The sequence below is a fragment of the Theropithecus gelada genome, chromosome 7b (assembly GCF_003255815.1).
Source record: "Theropithecus gelada isolate Dixy chromosome 7b, Tgel_1.0, whole genome shotgun sequence".
In the NCBI taxonomy this organism is placed as follows: Eukaryota; Metazoa; Chordata; class Mammalia; order Primates; family Cercopithecidae; genus Theropithecus; species Theropithecus gelada.
Genome location: NC_037675.1, coordinates 31944364 through 31965551, shown reverse-complemented (window position 1 = coordinate 31965551; position 21188 = coordinate 31944364). Strand labels below are relative to the sequence as shown.

Below are 21188 nucleotides of genomic sequence, written 5' to 3'. Positions count from 1 at the left end.
CCCATTTATGAGGTCAATTCAACATAACATATCAGAATGCAAATAAGTGACTGGTTCTTTAGTGGAGGACTAACTGTGAATGTACTGTAATTTAAGAAGTTAACTGTTCTTGATGATTAGCACTTAAACCATTTTTAGTGCCACATTACTTAGATCAATCTTGGCACAGCACTGTTGAACCATTTAGCTAAAGTATAATTTGGGATTTGTGAATTACATGGGAAATCTAAAATTTTGGGTCCAAGTAATTTTAAAATGGGTGTGTAAATGTAGTTATGTGACGATATTAAAGCATCCCTTTTCCATTTAGGATAAAAGTAATTCTTGGTTTATATTCTATTTACAGATAGGTAATGAAGGTTTAGCTGCCGACCTAACTGACGATCCTGATACTGAGGAAGCACTGAAAGAATTTGATTTTTTAGTGACTGCTGAAGATGGTGAAGGAGCTGGAGAAGCACGGAGTTCGGGGGATGGCACAGAATGGGGTAAGATGATAAAGAAATAGGGGGTGGGAGGAAATCTAGCCCTTAATGATGGGTTATTATTAAATATTTTATGTGGAATGTGTGTATCAGTATATGGTGGCAGTTAAACTGAGAGCAAGGGGAAGTGGTATTGAATAATAGCAATGTATTTTGTACCAATTTATTTAAATTTGGTGACTAAACTTTAATATATATGGCTTTTGGTGAATTTTGATTTTTAGAATTTGTCTGGATTTAAAGTTGAAACATTTAATTGATTTGGAAATCCAATTTCTTTCCTTTTAGTAGATTTTTAAAAATGTATGTATTCAGTTTTGAACATTCCCATTGTTTAATTTGATATTCTAGATTTAGGAAGATTTAACACTCAGTATGTCCATATAGTGTTATCTGACTAATTACTAAGAAAGAATAAAGCTACTCATCCTGAATTATAGCTCTATATTGAGCACAATTTAATGAAGATACTACACTTTATTACCTATAATATTCAGTGTGCAAAATGTTAGGGCCTAAACTTTGGAAGTGGTACATTGTGCTAATAATGATTCAGCCATAACTAAGAGAAAACCATTCTCTATCTGTACATGGTTAAAAACCCCATTAGGAGGTAAAATAAGTGTAAAAAATACTTTAAATGAATAGCTGGCGTCCTTAATGTTTTTCCTAGTAAATATGTTCATGCATTCCTCATTTAATATCGGCATGTTGTCTGGTAGGTAGAACAAAGTGTGTTTACTGAGCTTTATTGGAGAAGGTTATTATTTATTTTATTATTATTATTTTTTTTGAGATGGAGTCTCACTCTGTCGCCAGGCTGCAGTGCAGTGGTGCAATCTTGGCTCACTGCAACTTCGCCTCCCAGGTTCAAGTGATTCTCCTACCTTGGCATCCCGAGTAGCTGGGACTACAGGTGTACACCACCACACCCAGCCAATTTTTGTATTTTTAGTAGAGGCGAGGTTTTACCATGTTGGCCAGGATGGTCTCGATCTCTTGACCTCGCGATCCACTGGCCTTGGCCTCCCAGGGTGCTGGGATTAGAGGCATGAGCCACCGTGCCCAACCTGGAGAAGGTTATTTTAATGCATCAAAGTTTTGCTTAATTACAAGCAAGAAGAATAATCACTAGATCTTTTTTTAAAACTACTTTGATAGCAAACACTTGGCTTTTTAAAAGATGCCTCATTTATGTGTTTAAACCAAATATTGCTAATAGCAAGAGAGAAAAAACCTAATATATAGTACATTTATTATCTTGATATAAAAAAATGAATCAGGTACTTAAAAGATTTGAATTTTGCCACCAGTTTTCTTATTATAGTTCTTAAGCATTATTTTCAGACCTTCACTTCTTTCTTCTTCTAAATGGAAATAGAAGAGACACATTAATTCAAACATGAGAAAACACAATTACCTTCTAGACTACATTTTTGTACTTATTTGAAAATGATTGTGTTTTAGAAGAGTATCTTTCTTCAAAATCAGCATTGCTCAGGAGAAACAGTAAAAATATTTAACTTTTCTTTTAGCTTCTCTGTGCAGACAATGTTGGAAATACCTTTTTCCAGTAATTTCAAAAGTATTGCTTTTTTCCTGATTGTTTTGTAATTATATAAATATATAATTACTTTGTAATACAAGTGTGTTTTAGAAAACTTAGAACCTACAAATACATGTGAAGATGAATATTTTTTATAAGCATGTGTATATATATTTATTTATTTAGTAAAATAAGGAGTTTGCTCAATGTTGATTTGTAATGCACACTTTTCACTTAATACATGGTTCTTCTGCATCCCCCCTTTTGTTTTTTTAAACAGGATCTCGCTTTGTTGCCCAGGCTGGGGTGCCATGGTGCAATCTTGGCTCACTGTGACCTTCACCTCCCAGGCTCAAGGGGTCCTCCCACCTCAGCCTCTTGAATAATGGAGACCACAGGCGGGTGACCACACCTGGCTAATTTTTGCCTTTTTTTTTTTTTTTTTTTTTTTTGTAGAGACTGAGTTTGGCCATGTTGCTCAGGCTAGTCTTGAACTCCTGGACTCAAGCAATCTGCCTGCCTTGGCCTCCTAAACTACTGGGATTACAGGCATGAGCCACCATGCCCAATCAGCATCATTTTTAATAGCTGGAAAACATTCTGTCAATAATGTGCCATGATTTTATTTAACCAGAGCCCTATGATGCACATTTAGATTATTTTCATTAAAAAGAAAATGATCAAAATATTTATCGAGTATCTTTTTAGCTAAATCTTGACACATACTTACTCCTGTTTCCTTAGCCTAAAGTTGCTAGAAATTTAGTCAAAAGGATAAAGAAAAAATTCAGGAATGTAATTGGTATGGAATGGCATTATTTCTTTGATAATAGTTCCCATATTATGTACAACTGATTGGTCCTTCTGTCTGAAGACTTTTGATTGTAGCGCAGAGTTTTAAGACAACTCTCAATACTTTGCTTTTTACTATCATTATTTGACAGTGCCGGTGTCTCCTGTGTTAAGTGGAAATAATTGGAAAGGTCTCTTACTTCCAGACAAGACGGAAATATTATCTTTAAAACATTTTAAGTTCTTGATGAAGGAAAATAACTCATTTAAGTATAAGATGGTTCAAATAGTTTTTTTTCTGTGAGAAATGAAAACTGTCAAGTGATTTATGCAGTGTTTCCAGAGTTCTTCATCTTTACTCAACAAGATGTCATAGTCATTTTTTCCAAAGCAAAGACGATGAATATGCAAACACTCTTTATATTTATGGAATTCGTTTTCTAAAAATTTGAATATATTTATAAATAGGAAAGTGGTAGCTTTCAGATTTTTTTTTTTTTTTTTGAGACAGTGTCTCACTCTGTTACCCAGGCTGGAGTGCAATGTAACGATCTCGACTCACTGCAACCTCCGCCTCCCGGATTCAAGTGATTCTCCTGCCTCGGCCTCCAGAGTAGCTGGGATTATAGGCGTGTGCCACAATGCCCGGCCAGTTTTTCTATTTTTAATAGAGACAGGGTTTCACCATGTTGGCCAAGCTGGTCTTGAACTCCTGACCTCAGGTGATCCACCCGCACGGCCTCCCAAAGTTCTGGGATTACAGGTGTGAGCCACGATGCCCGGCCCAGATTTGAATTATTGAGTAAAAGAGCACTGATTTTTTAAAAATGTAAGTCTTGTCTTAATGAAACATACTCTGTAGTCCTTACATTAGAGAATCTAGTTTTTATTTTGTATATTAGCAATCGACAATTTGTTATCTCTGACTTTGAATTTTTTTTTTATCTTATGAAACCACTGCCTTTTGGCAAGCTTTCTAACTCTCTTTTCAGTGTCATCTGTGTTAGATAGTCTGAGTTTAATATTAGTGATTTTTAGTTCTTCTAATTATCAAAAACAATAGTTGGCATTTCTATTTTGCTTTTTCTTTCATGGAGACTAGGCATTTTAAGACTGTTCATTTATTGTCTCCTATCTTTGAAACTGATCTGTAGAGATTTATAGAACTACAAAATACAATTAGCACCTGAATGTTTGTACTTAAGTATAATGGATAAAGTATAAGTATATGCATAAAGTTAGTTACAAATTTATGCGACAGTTAATAGATGTGTATAATTCCTCTGCTTTGGTAATCAGAATTGCCATAGTAGAATTTCATGTTTTTGTGGGTTTGAGCTGTCAGGAGTCAACTTTCTTATGCATATTTGTGTTTTCTTTTAGACATAAAAGTTACCGTAAATGATTCAACCTCATTTCTTGGTATTTTTTCCCCCTAGATTTTTTAAAAACAGGATTAATATGTAGAAGATTATGCTGCCTCTTCCCTTTTGCTCTTATCTGTTTCTTATAAGCAATATCAAACAGCTGTTACTTACCAGGCAAGTTTCAGGATGTTGTTTGTGCACATATGCATTCACCAACCTGTTCTTTGCACTGCCTAAATTTACTTTTGTTTTCTAGATTTGAGATTATCTTGCAAGTAATATTTTTTCCTTAAGTTTATCCTTTTTTTTATTCTCTATGCATTTTCACTCCACTCTCTTTGTCAGCATTAGAGCTGTTCACAGTTTTATTCTCTCTACACAGGTCTTTTAGAAAACTGTTTGGCTCTTATTAAATTTTTCTCTTCTATCTGATTTCCTATATAACCTTTATACAACTTAAGTTTTTTTGGTCTCTGTGAGGTTTAAAAAATATTTGCTCGTAATGTATCAATTTGTCTTGCTTTAAGTAGTTGAAATTAAGAATTGTTAACTTCATTAAGATGAGTGCAAATGATTAATTGTTGAGATCCCGTTTTTCTTAGTATATTCAATAAGTTTACAGAAGGATTCCTGATGCAGTGTAGTTTTCAGGAAACTTCATGATTTGAGTGCATGTGAATTGAGTAAAGTGAATTTTCTCTTTATAACTGTATTACAAACAGCATTACAATTTGTGGATTTGACAGATAATCTTAGGTGTAAGTTTTAGTCATGAGTAACTTAGTTTCAGGTAATTCAAGTTAGCAAATTAATTTAAAGCTTAGGATTTAGCTTTTCACATACTGACCACCTGTGATCATAGGTGGTCTAACCATCAGGGAAAAAGTTACGACAATTGTAGCAGGAAAAACTCAAGGTACAGTAAATATTTGCATTTCTGTGTGCCATTCAAATATGAGAATTTCTTAAGTTTGGTACGTATAACAATCTATAAAGGAAGAGAACGGCTTTTTATGTCTACTTTATAGATTAAGTCAGTGAGGCCTAGCGTGGCTCTTAGAAAACTTGTGAGCCAGAATATACTGAATTATCAAAAACTTAACAAGTCAGGATGTTAAACTTCCTTATAACATGGCTGTTTTAAAACCACACAAAGGAAGGAAAAATCCTCAATATTTAAAATAAGTCTCAAAGACTTAATTATTTTTATGCTGCCTCTTTTTAGTGCTGTTTTTCCTCTAGTTGACTATGAGTAAATTTTCTCAGGCACAAGTATTTAGTTAAATATGGATTTATTATTCAGCTAAAATAGCTGATGTAGCTTTAGCAGATGTACAGCAATGTATGTTTTCACTTCTCCATGCTGATCACTACTTTTATCCTGAAAAAAATATCAATTTTAAAAAAATTCTTCAGTGGAATTTGAGTTTTGTTTTTTTGTGTTTTGTTTTGTTTTGTTTTGTTTTTGTTTTTTTGCTAATCTTAGTTGTAGACCAATGGAAGAAGGTAATGAGATGTTGAACTATTTGGGTGGGTGGGGGCAGAGGTGGGACTTTCTGAATGCTTTGTATGGATTATTCAAGACATTGTATTTTTCACCTTATGTGTATTATATTGGACTAGAATGCCTCTCCATTAGTACAGTTAATCCTGTGCATGCAGAATCAGTATGACAGAAGGTGCATGAATATTTTCATCAATGAAACAGCACTTAACTTTCTAGCTTGCACTTTTCCGAGTAGTTCGCATGTATTTCATTCATTTGCTTTTATGATGCTGGCTGAATAATTTTTTATTAACATTTTTATAAAGATGCAGTGATCTATTTTTATTTAGATTTCTAATGTCAGTCTATTGAATGAATGATAACCTTCAAACTTGTGGTTCATGAAAATGAAGCACTATTTAACTGTTGATATTAAATGTTTAGAAACTTATGACATGGGCATTTAGAGTTTGAGTTGTGAATACCAGAATTGAGACTGCACCTTTAAAGTATTTTGAGTATATGCTATTAGTACATTTTTTTATGATTATGTAAAGCTATAACAGTTTACTGCCAACAGCTTGCATTGCCAACTGCTGATTTTTTTTCTTTTAATAATATGCTGCATGTAGATAAAGATGACCTCTCCCCAACTGCTGAGGTTTGGGATGTAGACCAGGGACTAATAAGTAAACTGAAGGAACAGTACAAGAAGGAACGAAAGGGGAAGAAAGGGGTGAAGAGTAAGTGCAGATTCTGACTATTATAATTTTTGTATACCAATAATTAAGGAAAAAATTCTTCAATTCTGTTTTTTTTGTGTAACTTAATTTTTTGTTTCAAAAAGGGGGCAACTAACTTTAAACTTTGTCTGTTGTATAATTGAAATTTGTTTGTATATAATTTAGGATGTGTTACCGATCAAGTAGAAAATCATTTAAAATATATGGGAAGGGTAAAGGAAAGATTTTGAGGATTGTTTTTAAGCTTTAAAAACTTTACCAAATTGTTAGGAATATTGACATTGGAATAAAAAAATAAAAATTTGTTCAGAAGGGAGAAAAGTATAAATTTCTCCATTTTTGATACATAGAGTATAGCTATAAACAACTCATATCCAGGTTACATTTCTTAGTTTGGGAATCCTTACCTACAGTGAGTAGGAAAGCCCTTTCTGTAGTTTCTGCTTTCTGGTCTTAATCCAACCACAAACAACAGCAGCAGCAAGAAGAATCTCTTGGGTAGTTTTTTTTGGCTACTGTGGTGAAGGAGACCAGGAGTGGGAGGTTAGTGGTGGCAGTAGGGTTTGTTTAGTCATTGCTGGGTGTCTTGGTGCCTGGATGTATTTTTCACTGTGTTGTATATTAACCAATTTACTTATTAAAATATAAATCCGCTACAGTACCTCTCTTAAAGTAGCAATTCATTTCCATTTGGTGGTGCAAACTTAAAAGTTGCTACATAAAAGTATCTTCAGATCTATGACTGTTAACTAGAGAGACTTGAAACTTATTTTGGGACTCTTTTCAACTGGCCATTGACCCCTCCTAGTCTAACATGTTGACTATATAAAGGAGAAAATAGTGTGAGAAAAAGGCAAAAATGATACAGACATTCTTTTTGTGTTTCTTTGGTGACAAATACATTAATATATAAAATGGCAGGTGTAATAGAAACATGTGCGAGTTTCTTTCAGTAAAACCTTTTTTGAGTGATTTCATTTACTGTGGAGGCTAATAATTGAAGTTTTGGGGGTTTCGCCTGTTACACAATTTTCTTTTATAACTTTATGATAGCTTTTGTTATTGCATGTGAATTAAAAGACTATATAGTGAACAGCTTATTGTATTTAAAAACATTTGATACTGGGCTAGGGTTGTGTTTAGTTCTAACATCATTTACCTATAATGCAAGCATTTTGAGTATAAAAGTACGTTTGCATGATTGACTATTTTAGAATAGACAAAATGACATTAGAATTTTGGGGTTTAATTTTTTTTTTTTGACGCAGTCTCACTCTGTCGCCCAGGCTGGAGTGCAGCGGCGCAACCTCGGCTCACTGCAACCTCCGCCTCCTGGGTTCAAGCGATTCTCCGGCCTCAGTCTCCTGAGTAGCTGGGACTACAGGCACGTGCCACCATGCCTGGCTAATTTTTTGTATTTTTAGTAGAGACAGGGGTTTACCACATTAGCCAGGATGGTCTCAATCTCCTGACTTCGTCATGATCTGCCTGCCTTGGCCTCCCAAAGTGCTGGGATTACAGGCATGAGCCACTGTGCCCGGCCTAGGGTTTAATTTTTTTTTTTTTTAAGGAAATAAAGTGGTTCATTTTACTAGTGGATTGCTTATTTTATATATAGTATCAGAAACTGGCTTAATCTGCTAAAGATTTTTTTTTTGAAATATTAGATAACGTTGCTTCTAATTTAAGATGGAAGTATCCCATTTTCCTCCTCTGATAGACTATGACTAGACCTGTATCTTTTTGAGGTCTGTAAATAAGATGTAAGTCAAGGTCTTTTTTAGTTGTTGCTTTTAAACTTTTCTTTAAAATATTTTTAATTTAAAAAAGTATGTTTAAGTATGTTTAAGAAATATTAGAAACAGATAAACTAAAGCTGAATTTTTAACCCCTCATACAAATTTTAATTTTTTTAGAACCCGGTTTGGAGTGCAGTAGTGCAAATCATAGCTCACTGTAGCCTTGAACTCTCCTGCCCTCAAGATGTCTTCCCACCTCAGCCTCCTGAGTAGCTGGGACTATAGGCACGTGCCACCACACCTGGCTAATATTTTATTTTTAAAAGTTTTTTGTAGAGATGGGATTTCTCTGTATTGCCCAAGCTGGTCTCGAACTCTTGGCCTGTGGCCATTCTTCCACCTCAGCTTTTCAGAGTGTTGAGATTATAGGCATGAGCCACCATGCTCGGCCTTATGTTTTTTTTTAATTGGACCTTAATACACACAATATTATAATTTGCCTACTACCATCATAGAAAACATCATTTTATGTCAGCAAATAATTCCTTTGTATATGTTTGTGATTTTTTTTTTCTTTCCAAACAACAGAGAGGAACCCAGTATGTGAAATGGATGAAAGTGAACTTCTTTTATTGAATTAGTACCTGGAGACCCCAAATTCATAACTTAAGGCTTACATGTCTCAATAACATCTTACTATCTAGATGGGTATTCTGTTATTCAGCCCATTCCACTTTAATTTTGATTTTATATCTGTTTTTTCAAAAAAATGAATTTTGCTTATATAATCATCAACACAACACATGCTTGTTATTCAGATAATATAAGAAGTATACAGGAACATAAAGAAAAACTATAAAAATCACCTGCAATCCTACCACTCAGAGACTATTTGGCATATATTCATCCATCTTTTCTTAAAAGTCTATATACACAAAACCTCCTTCTTAATATTTTAACTAGAATATTATTGTTGTAATTTAACTCATTATTTCTTAATGTTTCACAGTCATTTAAAATACAATATTTGTGGATTTAACTTAGCTTCCATTAGTTAAACCTGTAGATTTGTTTCTAATTTTTAAACATTTTTTTAAGTATTACTGTCTTTAAGGCTACTAATGTAAGTAGATATAGGGATAAGGTCTCTAGCAAAGTGTCTCAGGAAAGATAATTCAGAAATAAATTATGTTTCTTTTTTATACTTCCTTTATGAAATTTTGTAAATTAAAAAATTTTTGCTCTTGAATACAGAATTCAGTGTGAAAATGTTGGCTCTGAATCCTTGCCATGAAAATAGAGTTTAAGAAAGTAAAAACTTTTTTTTCTGTTTATAGATCGCAAACTTCTAATGATCTTAATTCAAATAACTCATCATATTAATACTAAGATATAATTTTACATGAAAAGGTAATTCATGAATTTCTTAGCATTTCTATTATCTAGTCCATGTTGTTGTTCTGATGTTCTCCTTATGTAGCTTTGTACAAGATAGAATAATTCATTATCTGTAGCCTTTTGATTTCTTTAAATTTTCTTTTTTGCTTATAAATGACACATAATTATAAATATTTATGGGACACAGTGTGACGTTTTAATATATTTAAACATTGAATAATGAAAATCAGAGTAGTTAGCATATTCATCATTTCTTTGTGGTTATAGCACCCATACCCTTTTTTTCTAGCTATCTTGAAATATAGAATACGTTATCATTAGCTATAGTCACCCTATTGTGTAATTAAACCAGAACTTGTTCTACCTATGTAAATGTAAATTTGTATACATTTACCAACCTTGATTTTTTTCTTTATTCCAGAATTTGTTAATAAGTCACACCTACTGAATTAGTATAAGCTTCTACAGATTTTTCACCGCAGCGTCTTAGAGGGAAGAAAACTATTTGCTGACTTTACCATATGGAATCAGCAGATGTAATCCAGTATTTTTTCTTTTTCTTTTTTTTTTTGGAAGGGAAAGAGAAAAATGGCAAGAATGCTGACTTTTTAACTTTGTAAAGACCCATTCAAGATTTGACTTTTAAATGGAAAGGCTTCTAAAATCAAGTACTAAGTTAAAGTTTCTTTGTCTTCCAGCTTGTTCACTGCATCCCACTCTTCCTTTTTTTTTTTTCTTTTTTTTTTTTTTTTACCTTGCCCCCTGCAAGAGGAAGAGGGGTTAAAAGTGACAGCCTTGCCTTGGAATGTAGACCCACTTCAGTATTTCCTTCTCACTAAGTGAGATATACAATATAATTGAGATGTACTTTATCTTATTAATACTCTTAAGAGTCAATACCATGAAACTAAAGAGGTTTGATGCAGTTATTTTGGTCTCAGGCTTCACAGGGTTAAGCTTTCTTTTCCTTTTAACTTTTTATTTTGACATAATTTCTGACTTAAGAAAATTTTGTGAGAATAGTACAGAGAATTCCATATACTTTTCACCCAGGTTTCACTTTTCGCCCACCAAATGTTAACACTTTACCACACTTGCTTTTCCCTTTCCTTTCTGTAAATATATTCTTTTTTATTTATTTATTTTTTGAAACAGGCTCTCTGCTTCTGCAGATGGAGTGCCATAGCACATCGTAGCTCACTGCAACCTCAAACTTCTGGGCTCAAGCAGTCTTTCCACTCCCGCCTCCTGAGTAGCTGGGACCACAGGTGTGCACCACTATGCCTGGCTAACTTTTACATTTTTTAATAGACAGGATCTCTGTATGTTGCCCTGGCAGGTCTCAAACTCATGGCTTCAAGTGATCGTCTCACCTCAACCTCCTAAAGCATTAAGATTTCAGGTGTGAGGCTGAGTGCAGTGGTTCATGCCTATAATCCCAGCACTTTGGGAGGCCGAGGCGGGCAGATCACCTGAGGTCAAGAGTTTGAGATCATCCTGGCCAACATGGTGAAACCTTGTCTCTACAAAAAATACAAAAAAAATCAGCTGGGCATGGTGGCTCACACCTGTAGTCCCAGCTACTTGGGGAGGCTGAGGCAGGAGAATCACTTGAACCCAGGAGACGGAGGTTGCAGTGAGCCAAGATCACGCCACTGCACTCCAGCCTGGGTGACAGAGGGAGACCATCTCAAAAAAGAAAAGAAAGATTTCAGGCATGAGCCACTGTACCTGGCCATGGAATTTTTTTTTTTTTAAAATCAGAAAACTAAGTTGTAGACATATTGCTCTTTAAATATATTAGTATGTATTTAAACAAAGACATTCTGGTGTATGACCATAGTACAGTCATGAAAATCAAGAAGTAAACATTGATGCAATACTAATATCTAAGCTAAAACTCAGTTTTCTTTCACTTTTTAATAATTTCTGTTTTCTGTAATTTGGGAGGAGCTTGAAGTGAATTAATCTTTTGTAAAAATGTTGGGCTGGTAGCATTATTCTAACTTTTTAAGGTCTCCATTTGTGCTGTATTTTATATCTTAGTAAAAACATGTAAATCAGTGATTAAAAATCACACAGTGTGAACGAAGCATCTGAAATACGGAGGCTTTAGTTAGAAGCGGCTAAAAATCTTTTAAGACTTTCTTTAGTATTTGTTATTCCTTTTCAACATGGACAATTTAAACTGTGGATTATAATAATGTATTTTCCCTTGATAGGAGCCGTTATTCTTATAGCCCGTTGTTACTTTTAAGCTATATTATACCTATAAAATTTAAACTTACCAATAAAAGATTTTTTCATTTCCTTTCTTGAAAAGATGTATAGGCTTTCCCCATTTTAAAAAATTCACATTTTGGGAATATGTGTTTGCATTCCTGGTTCTTAGTGAGTGGATTTATCTTAATTTTCCTAATTATTCTCATTTATCCTAACTTTTCTGTCTCTTCTATGTATAGAATATGTTTTTTTTTTTTGCCATTTCCCTTCTTTCCTTTACTAGCATTGCAGAATTGCTATGCACCTTCTGGCCTGATTATCAATACATTTGAAAAGGGGGAAGTCTTGTAACTTTTTCAGCATTTCTTAAAAATCATAAGTGAGCTCCCCCGAGTCATTTTCTAATTTTTATTTTTAAAGTTTTGTATTAATATTTGTCGTTTGCTATTCTAGATCCAAGAAAACATGTTGTCAACAGGAAATCCAGTTTTTTAAAGTGTGACTTGAAGCCAGATATCCAAAATTAAGCATTTGAATACATTTAAGAAGAAATTACTCTTAAGTAGGCTTTTAAAAACACCTTTGCTCACACTACAAATTATCTGTGATGAGTAAGCTACTTCCGTTTAGCACATAGTACTAATTCGAAGAGCTCACAGAATAGTTATATTCTCTCTCCTCCCTCAAAGACAAAAACAAAATTGTTTCATAGAAAAGAGATGTTATTTTCAACTAGGCATGTGGTTTTATGTTTCTGACTTTAATTTCATTCTTTTTTTTTTTTTTTGAGACGGAGTCTCGCTCTGTCGCCCAGGCTGGAGTGCACTGGCCGGATCTCGGCTCACTGCAAGCTCCGCCTCCTGGGTTCACGCCATTCTCCTGCCTCAGCCTCCCGAGTAGCTGGGACTACAGGCGCCCGACACCTCGCCCGGCTAGTTTTTTTGTATTTTTTAGTAGAGACGGGGTTTCACCGTGTTAGCCAGGATGGTCTCGATCTCCTGACCTCGTGATCCACCCGTCTCGGCCTCCCAAAGTGCTGGGATTACAGGCTTGAGCCACAGCGCCCGGCCGATTTCACTCTTCAAAAACAAACTATTCATGTCCTTTAACTCGGGATTTTTTTCTTTCAAGAAAATAACTTAGGTGTTTTGCCTAGGATCAGAATGTATCAGATTGATACTGTTTAATCAGTGCACTTTTTAAAACTGAAGAGTCACTTTGCAGCTGAAGTTATTTTTTCTTATTATTGTGATCTCGTATTTATTTAAGACAACAGTTGTGTGAAAGCTTTAATTATAGAAAATAGAACAGATCTAGCAAACATTACTTAACTAAATAAGCTTATCTTTTCCAGATTGTTTGCCTCCTAACAGTTTTGCTTCAACAAAGGGAGGGCTTATTTGAGAAAGGGAAAATGTTAGATTTATTCAAAAGTACTATTTTACTTACAGTGATAGAAAGCATAGGAAGATAAATTTCATGGCATGAGCGTGTACATGTTAGAGTGGAATTTGAAAACGTAACAGTAGTCTATAGTTTGGCTTACACGTGGCATAATTAGTATATTTTTCATTGTGTCAGTCCGTTTAGAGGATTATGCATTTATATAGGACTTTGTATTAAGAAGTAGGTGGGTTGTTTTCACAGTAGTAGAAAAGTTTTTCTAGCTGGGCACCATGGCTCATGCCTGCAATCCTAGCACTTTGGGATGCTTAGGGGAGAGGATTGCTTTACCCCAGCAGCCAATACCAGGCTAGGCAGCATGGTGAGACCATCTCTACAAAAACAAAAAATATAAAAATTAGCTGAGTGTGGTAGTACATGACTGTGGTCCCAGCTACTCTGGAGACCGAGGTAGGAGGATTGCCTGAGTCTAAGAGTTCAAGACCAGCCTCGACAACATGGTAAGACCCTGTCTCTATAAAAAAATTTTTTTAAATTAGCCAAGCTTGGTGGTACATGCCTGTGGTCCCAGCTATTGGGCAGGCTGAGGTGGAAGGATCACTTGAGTCCGAGAGGTCAAGAGCCAAGGAGATCAAGGCTGTAGAGAGCCGTGTTTGTGTCACTGCATTCTAGCCTGGGTGACAGGGCAAGACCTTGTTTCAAAAATAATAATAAAAATTTAAAAATAAAAGTTTTTCTTGCTGTAAGAATTAGAAAAAGTATTTGTACTTCTATAAATTTCAGTTTTTGTTTAGTGCTTAATGGGCCTTCAAATATGCCTTTAAATATTGATATTAATATTGTCTAGTATCCTGTTATACCCCTACAGTTTTCTCATTGCTGATAAGACTTCACATTTTTTATTTGAAATTGTTTTGTTGCGTTTATTATATGTAGAATATTGGATAGATTTAGAAAGAAAATGAAGACATTAAATTTGCAGTTGAAAGATGCTCTACACAATAGAGTAAAGACTAAATTGTGAAATCTGCTGTCATCTTTTGGCAGCGTTTGAGAAACTAGGATTAGAGCAGGGAAGTTTCATCATTTCCTCAACTTGGCACTGTGTCACACTGAAACTATCTGGCTATAGTATGTAAATAATATTATATAATTTGGGATTCTCAGTTTGAACAGTAGCTTCCATAATAGTTCCTAATTTCTTTCCCTTCTGTATCTTCCAGTTCATGTATACAGGAAGATTTTGACTTTACATAATCTGTAACAAAACTTTGTCAAGGCTTTATTATGTTTCACATTAACTATCATATAATGAAATTATTTACAAGGTAGTATTTAATAAAGTCATTTTATGTTACACACAAATAAGAGAACATTGAAAGATCAACAAAAGCTTTACAGAAGAGATGAAACTGGTGTGGAGGAATGGGTAGAATTTAGATAGGCTGAGGTGCATGTTAGAAGATTAGAAAGAGAGAGTGTGTGTGTGTGTGTGTGTGTGTGTGTGTGTGTAGAAAGCATTCTCACCTTTCTGAGAATGGGTGAGGACAAATATGACAAAATATGGCAGAAGTAAACTCAGTGAACACTGAAACTACATATGGAAACTGCTTTGACTGGAAAATGGAGGGAGTTTGTATTGTGGATTATTAAAAGATAAGATGGGGTAGAAAAAATAGGATCAGATCATAAAGCCCATGAAAGGTTAAGTACATGATTTTAGTTAACTTTGATCCAGAGTGTTGAAGTGCTACTTGTGGTTTCTCAGTGAGGGAAGATATAATAAATGTAATAATTTTGGAAAATTAGTTGTAGTATATTAATGTGATTGAAGGTAAATGGAGCTCAGAGATAGAAGAACCGATTAGGAGTCTGTTGTAGTAATTCATAAGGTTGAAAGCCTTGATTAAAGTCAATAGAGAGATAAACTTGGAGAATACTTTAAAGGAAGATTCTTTTTATAAAAAAGCCCGCACCCTTTTATAATTTTACAAGTTGAAGAAGAATTAAGATGTGGTTGCAGAATTTTAAGAAGCGAAATTAAACAAACGATGGTGGTAGTCATACAAGTGGGAAAGTTACAAATGGGAGCTATTTTTGAGAAAGAATAATGTTTATGTTCTTTTACATTGAATTTAACTGGTGGTTGGATATCCAGTAGACAGTTTTTTGTTTATTGGAGAATTTGTTTACAGTCATTTCTCTGTGGGGGAAAATCCTCAGGTAACACTGAGTTTCTTCATTATTATTAGTTAGGAAATTCAGACTACATAACATATTACCTAATCCAGAAGTAGAGTTGTTTAAGCATTTCTAAGAAATTAGGAATTACTGTAAAATAGGACCAATAAATGTTTAAAAGTCCACCTATTTCCACTAAATTTTACCATCTAATTGTCTGGTATTTTGTTAAGGATACATAGATGGGTAATAGTTCTTAGAGTTACTTACACTCAAATAGCCACAGTGAACTTAACATCCATTAATGATGACGTTAGTAAATATAAGGTCATAATGTTTGACCTTGGACTTACCTATTTTATTTTTTTAAACTTATGTAGATTATAAAGCATTGTCTTTTCAAAGTATTTTTTTCTGACATTCTTAAAACTTGTTTTCTTTCAAAATATATGGTTCAAAATAAATAATTCTGCTATTTCTAAAGTTCAGAGTTAAAGAATATTCTACAATACTACAGAAGCTTTTGAGTTTTATATGTTTTGGCCTGAATTACCCAGGCAACAGCCAAAATTCTTCCCTTACATTTATGGCTTATGACAGTGCTGACTTTCATATCATTATGAGAAACTCAGAGATCTATCTCATGGATAAATCAGGTTTTTCAGATTTGGGAAAAATGAGAAAAACATTTTGGAAGAAATTGGGGATGATTTGTTAATGATAAATTTGTACTAACATGGCAGGAAAATATCCATGGAAACACCAGGTAAAGTTAATCGTTTGTTGCACCCTCATAAAAATTATTTGTACTTATTCCTTTGTTAACTTTTTTAAACAGTGAATTATGTTGAAAAGCCCTTATTTTATTCTTTATACTGGTAAATGTTAACCTTAAACACCAAAATTTTCCTTTGTTTTAATGATACCTTCTGTGTCTGTGAGTTTACAGAACTTTAAAGAACTCTCTCTAAAGTATTTTATGGAGATATATATATATCTTTAGAGAGAGATATATATGTAATACATGTATGTATCTTTATATATATATCTCTCTCTCTCCACAGAAATAATAAATATTTAAACTCAATGTGTTTCGGGGGATGGTATGGAAAATGGAAGACATCTTTAATTTTCTGATATTTTAATAACTGAGACTTCTTAATAGTCTGTTTTGTTAATGAACTGGTTTTAGACGCTGCTGGCAAGTCAAGCGGTAGCCATTAAATGAACCTCTACTGCTGACATTAATTTACAGGGGCCAACAGGACAAAACTCTACGACATGATAGCTGATCTGGGAGATGATGAGCTGCCCCACATCCCTTCAGGAATCATTAATCAGTCTAGGTCAGCCTCTACTAGAATGACTGATCATGAAGGTGCAAGAGCAGAGGAAGGTACAGAATTTAGCTACCGTGTTTATTTACATTTCAGAAGACCTTAAATCCAAATCACATCTTAATATTGCAACTAGGCTACTGTTTAAAATGTTGATGATCATTTTATATGATCTTTAGAGAAGGTGTTGGGCAAGCTCTTGATGTAATTAATTTAGGGATTTTGACATTTCTGGCTTCTATTTCTTCATATTTTGTTTTCATTTTTAATGTGAGGAGGAGTTGTTTCCATCATAGGTGAATTCAGAGTCTTTTCTTTAATTTTAACTACAGATCCAGTAATGGGAAAATAGTAACTTACAAAAACAAACTTAAAATAATACATATGGAAAAAGCTGCTCATTTTGTCTTATTGCTTAAATTTAGCAGCTAATAATAATTACCACTTACTAGAAGACAACTGTGGTGCCAGGCATTGTGCTTGGAACCTTTTTTTTTTTTTTCTTTCTTTCTTTTTTTTTTTTTCCGTGAGATTGAGTCTCACTCTGTTGCCTAGGCTGGAGTACAGCTCACTGCAACTTTCGCCTCCTGGGGTCAAGCGAGTCTCCTGCCTCAGCCTCCCAAGTAGCTGGGACTACAGGTGCATGCCACCATGCCTGGCCAATTTTTTGTATTTTTAGTAGAGACAGAATATTACCATGTTGGCCAGGCTGGTCTCAAACTCCTGACCTCAAGTGATCCGCCTACCTTGGCTCCCAAAGTGCTAGGATTACAGGTGTTAGCCACAGTGCCCAACCTGTTACTTTAAATATGTATTACTTTAAAAAATATGTGTAACTGTTGCCTCAGTCCTTTGAGAATAAGGCAGTATCATTATTCTTTAACTTGGTAGCAAGTATATGCTACCTAGTAATCAATTTTATAAAATTTGCCTAAACTAGAAATGTGTAGGAAATGAAAGTACTACTTAAACATTTTTTCCAAAATTGATTTTGGCCAAAGATATATAGGTATACTTGAATCATTTATAACTCTAAGTCTAGATGTTTATAAGTATTGAATCTGAGTTTTTAACCAAAGATTATTGTGATATATGAGATACAGTAATTTGGCATATATATTAAATTTCATTGATGTTATTGCCTTTGCTGTGTAAAGAGGATTTGTTTGATGTCCCAGTCAAAAAATTTTAAATGCATCTTGTTCCCTTTTAAGATTTCCCTAGTGGCACAGTTTCCTTACAGTTAAATAATTTTGCATTTTTTTCCCTCTCATAATTTACCATTTACTTCACTCACCTTAAAAAAAAAAATCACTAAAATAACAGTCATTCAAAGCAAAATGAATGAAAAATAAAATAGTGTCTGTTAATTTTTTCAGATCTCATTTCCACTATTGAGATATATTCCTGTTTTACTTTAGAATGAAAAATAAAATAGTGTCTGTTAATTTTTTCAGATCTCATTTCCATTATTGAGATATATTCCTGTTTTACTTTAGAAGTATTTTCTAAACTACACATAGCAACTCCATTTTTTTTTTTAAATGCATTTAGTGATGATTTTGCTTCATTTTTGGTCTGTTTTGCCAAATATGCATAGCACAACTTGCTAAAATTTTTGTAATTAATGTACATTTAAACTGCAAGTTTTGCAGTTTAAGGCAAACCCATGTTAGCAGTGTGAACCCTTTTAAATGTTTCAAACCAATGACTTATGGTAAAAGCCAATCAAGGCACACTCTACACGAAAACCAGCTTAGAGCTCTCTATGTGTGTTTGTTTATGTGTTATGTGTGTGTTTTAAAGAAAGAATATAGGTCAGTGATCTGTTTCTTGATGCTGGGAGGAGGGCGAGGGGAGAGATTTGATAAGTGTGAACTTCATTACAGTTTTTGAAGTGTCGATCTTACTAGAATTTGTTATTTAAAGAGATGTGAGTTTGACTTCAAGCTAAGAAGGCAGCTTTGGAGTACATAATCTCTTTATTTTCAGTGGCACTGTCCAACTTACTTCTTTACTTTTGAAGTCCATGTCCTACCTCATTTTGTAAAGAACAATGTCTGTTTTCTAGGAGTGGTACTTCAACATTACAATCTTCTAGACTGTTGTTACTAAAGACTTGAGACATATCACGTTGCCCCTGGTATAAATGGAATCTGTAACCTGGACTAAGTTCTTGGGAAAAAGAGTTCAGTATGTGAGCTACAGGTTTCCTTCATGATAAGTGTCCATCAAAAGGAAGATTAGTTATAAAAATCTGAAAAAAACCTTGTATTTTATAGACCCATTATACTAGTATTGTTATATTACTTGATGAAATCCTTCTTAGGCCTCCTAATAAAATGTCTTATAATTTCCATCATTAAATTAAAAACTAGGCCAGGCATAGTAGCTCATGCCTGTAATTCCAGCACTTTGGGAGCCCAAGGCAGGAGGATCACTTGAGCCCAGGAATTCAAGACCAGCCTGGGCAACATAGCAAAACCCTGTCTCTATTAGAAGAAAAAAAAAAGATACCAAAACTAATTTTTTAGGCTGGTTAAAATAATTATATTTTTCTTTGAATTACTAATGACATTTTTGTACTATGGGTAATTATATTACCATTAATAAAATGAATTTTTAGGATAGAAATTAATTCCATCTGCAGGGAAATAAGGGTAAACAAATGAGTAGCTGCTGGGATTACCATATGCCACAGTGATGGGTAATATGGAAAGCAGAGATAATAGTGTAAAAGAAGTTTTACACATATATATGTAAATAAATACTGAGTAAGCAGAATAGCTTGCAATATCTACATAAATATGTCATGAAATATATGTGTGTATATAGAGAAAAGGATAGAAATGTGGTCATATGATTAATTAGAAATGAGTATAATACTAATTTTTTGTTAAGTACAATTAATCCAAAACGCGAGTAAAACTAACATCCAGACACTTACCTTCACATGCTCCTAAATTGGTCAGTGGCTGATCAGAGATAGTCCTGCAAAATAATTTGTTACGTTAAAGTTATTTTATTGGGCTTTGTGTCAGTGAATGTTTGTATAATTGTGAGTGGGAAGAACTGTGGCATTTTAGAAACAAATTATGAGCTTAAAGTAAAAATATTTCTTTGTCTAGAGAAAAATGCTTTGAGTAAATGTTATCTAATGACTTTTATGTACTTAAACATAAGTTTAAATTATTGATTTTATAGTTTATAGCTGCTTCTGGTATTGCCAATAACTGCATGCTAATAATTTGTAGGAAAAGATCAATGCTACAGATTATTCAGATTCATAAGTGTCATAATTGAAAGATTAACTAAATACTAGTTAGGATCTCTATGTATATATTTTCTGTCAGGTGCTTTCAGATTCATTTTAGATCAAGTAACTGAATCAGAGCTGCATTTTAGAACCCTATTTGAGTCGGATTATATAGCTTACTTTGATAGATAAAATAATAAAATAACAAGATGTTTTAAATAAAGATGAATTTTATTTTGCCATAGTATACATATATGAATTATATCTTCTCAGAATTATTTCCAGTAGTATTAGTGATGACTGTCAAGTTTCATTACAGCTCTTGTGTTTCCTGTAGCATATTTATATCATTTTTCATGGGAATTTTTAAAAAATTGACAAACAGCTTAATTTTTTTTGTATAATGTTTCCCTTTTAAATTTGCTCATGAATTTTAAGTGTGTTTTAATATATTGAGTTTTATATTATAATGATTTGAGTATTTCTCCCTTGTTACCTTAATGTTAAATTTTTGCTTTCAAAGCATGTTTGAAATGATATTGAAGGTTGTTGCTTAAACTATGACTGTTACAACAAAATATTTAGATAATAGTTATTCAATTATGGCAGAGTTTAATTGGTTAATAGTATGTACAGAAAGGAAAACACATTTTAAATAATTCGAACTGCTAATATTAACATGAAAAGCTGTAATAATGCACATGATATAGTCAAGAAATCTAAGTGAAGCTCAACCTGAGTTTAGTTTGAAATTGAAATGGCACATCTGATCAGAAATTAAAACTCTGTGGTCAAGATTAGTTGCTTCATTTTAGAATGTCATGGTAACTAGAATGGGACATTAAAATAAAAATCATAGTCAAAGCTTTAAAGCCAGAAGACAGGCTGGACGCGGTGGCTCACGCCTGTAATCCCAGCAGTTTGGGAGACCGAGGTGGGTGGATCACTTTTGAAGTCAAGAGTTCAAGACCATTCTGGCCAACAAGGTGAAAGCCCGGGCCGGGCGCGGTGGCTGAAGCCTGTAATCCCAGCACTTTGGGAGGCCGAGACGGGCGGATCACGAGGTCAGGAGATCGAGACCATCCTGGCTAACACGGTGAAACCCCGTCTCTATTAAGAAATACAAAAATAAAACTAGCCGGGCGAGGTGGCGGGCGCCTGTAGTCCCAGCTACTCGGGAGGCTGAGGCAGGAGAATGACGTGAACTCGGGAGGCGGAGCTTGCAGTGAGC

At 34.0% G+C, this 21188-nt stretch overlaps 1 protein-coding gene across 2 annotated transcripts in view; it reads left to right on the top strand.

The window, feature by feature from the left end:
- Positions 1-21188, top strand: part of STRN3 (striatin 3) — a 136485-nt gene that overhangs the window by 93971 nt on the left and 21326 nt on the right. The window contains exons 7-9 of one of the 2 annotated variants that reach the window (XM_025391508.1): positions 347-488; positions 6309-6419; positions 16620-16760. In XM_025391508.1, coding sequence (XP_025247293.1) covers positions 347-488; positions 6309-6419; positions 16620-16760 — 394 coding nt within the window. The remainder of the gene's footprint in view (positions 1-346; positions 489-6308; positions 6420-16619; positions 16761-21188) is intronic. The other variant, XM_025391509.1, reaches the window with a different exon arrangement.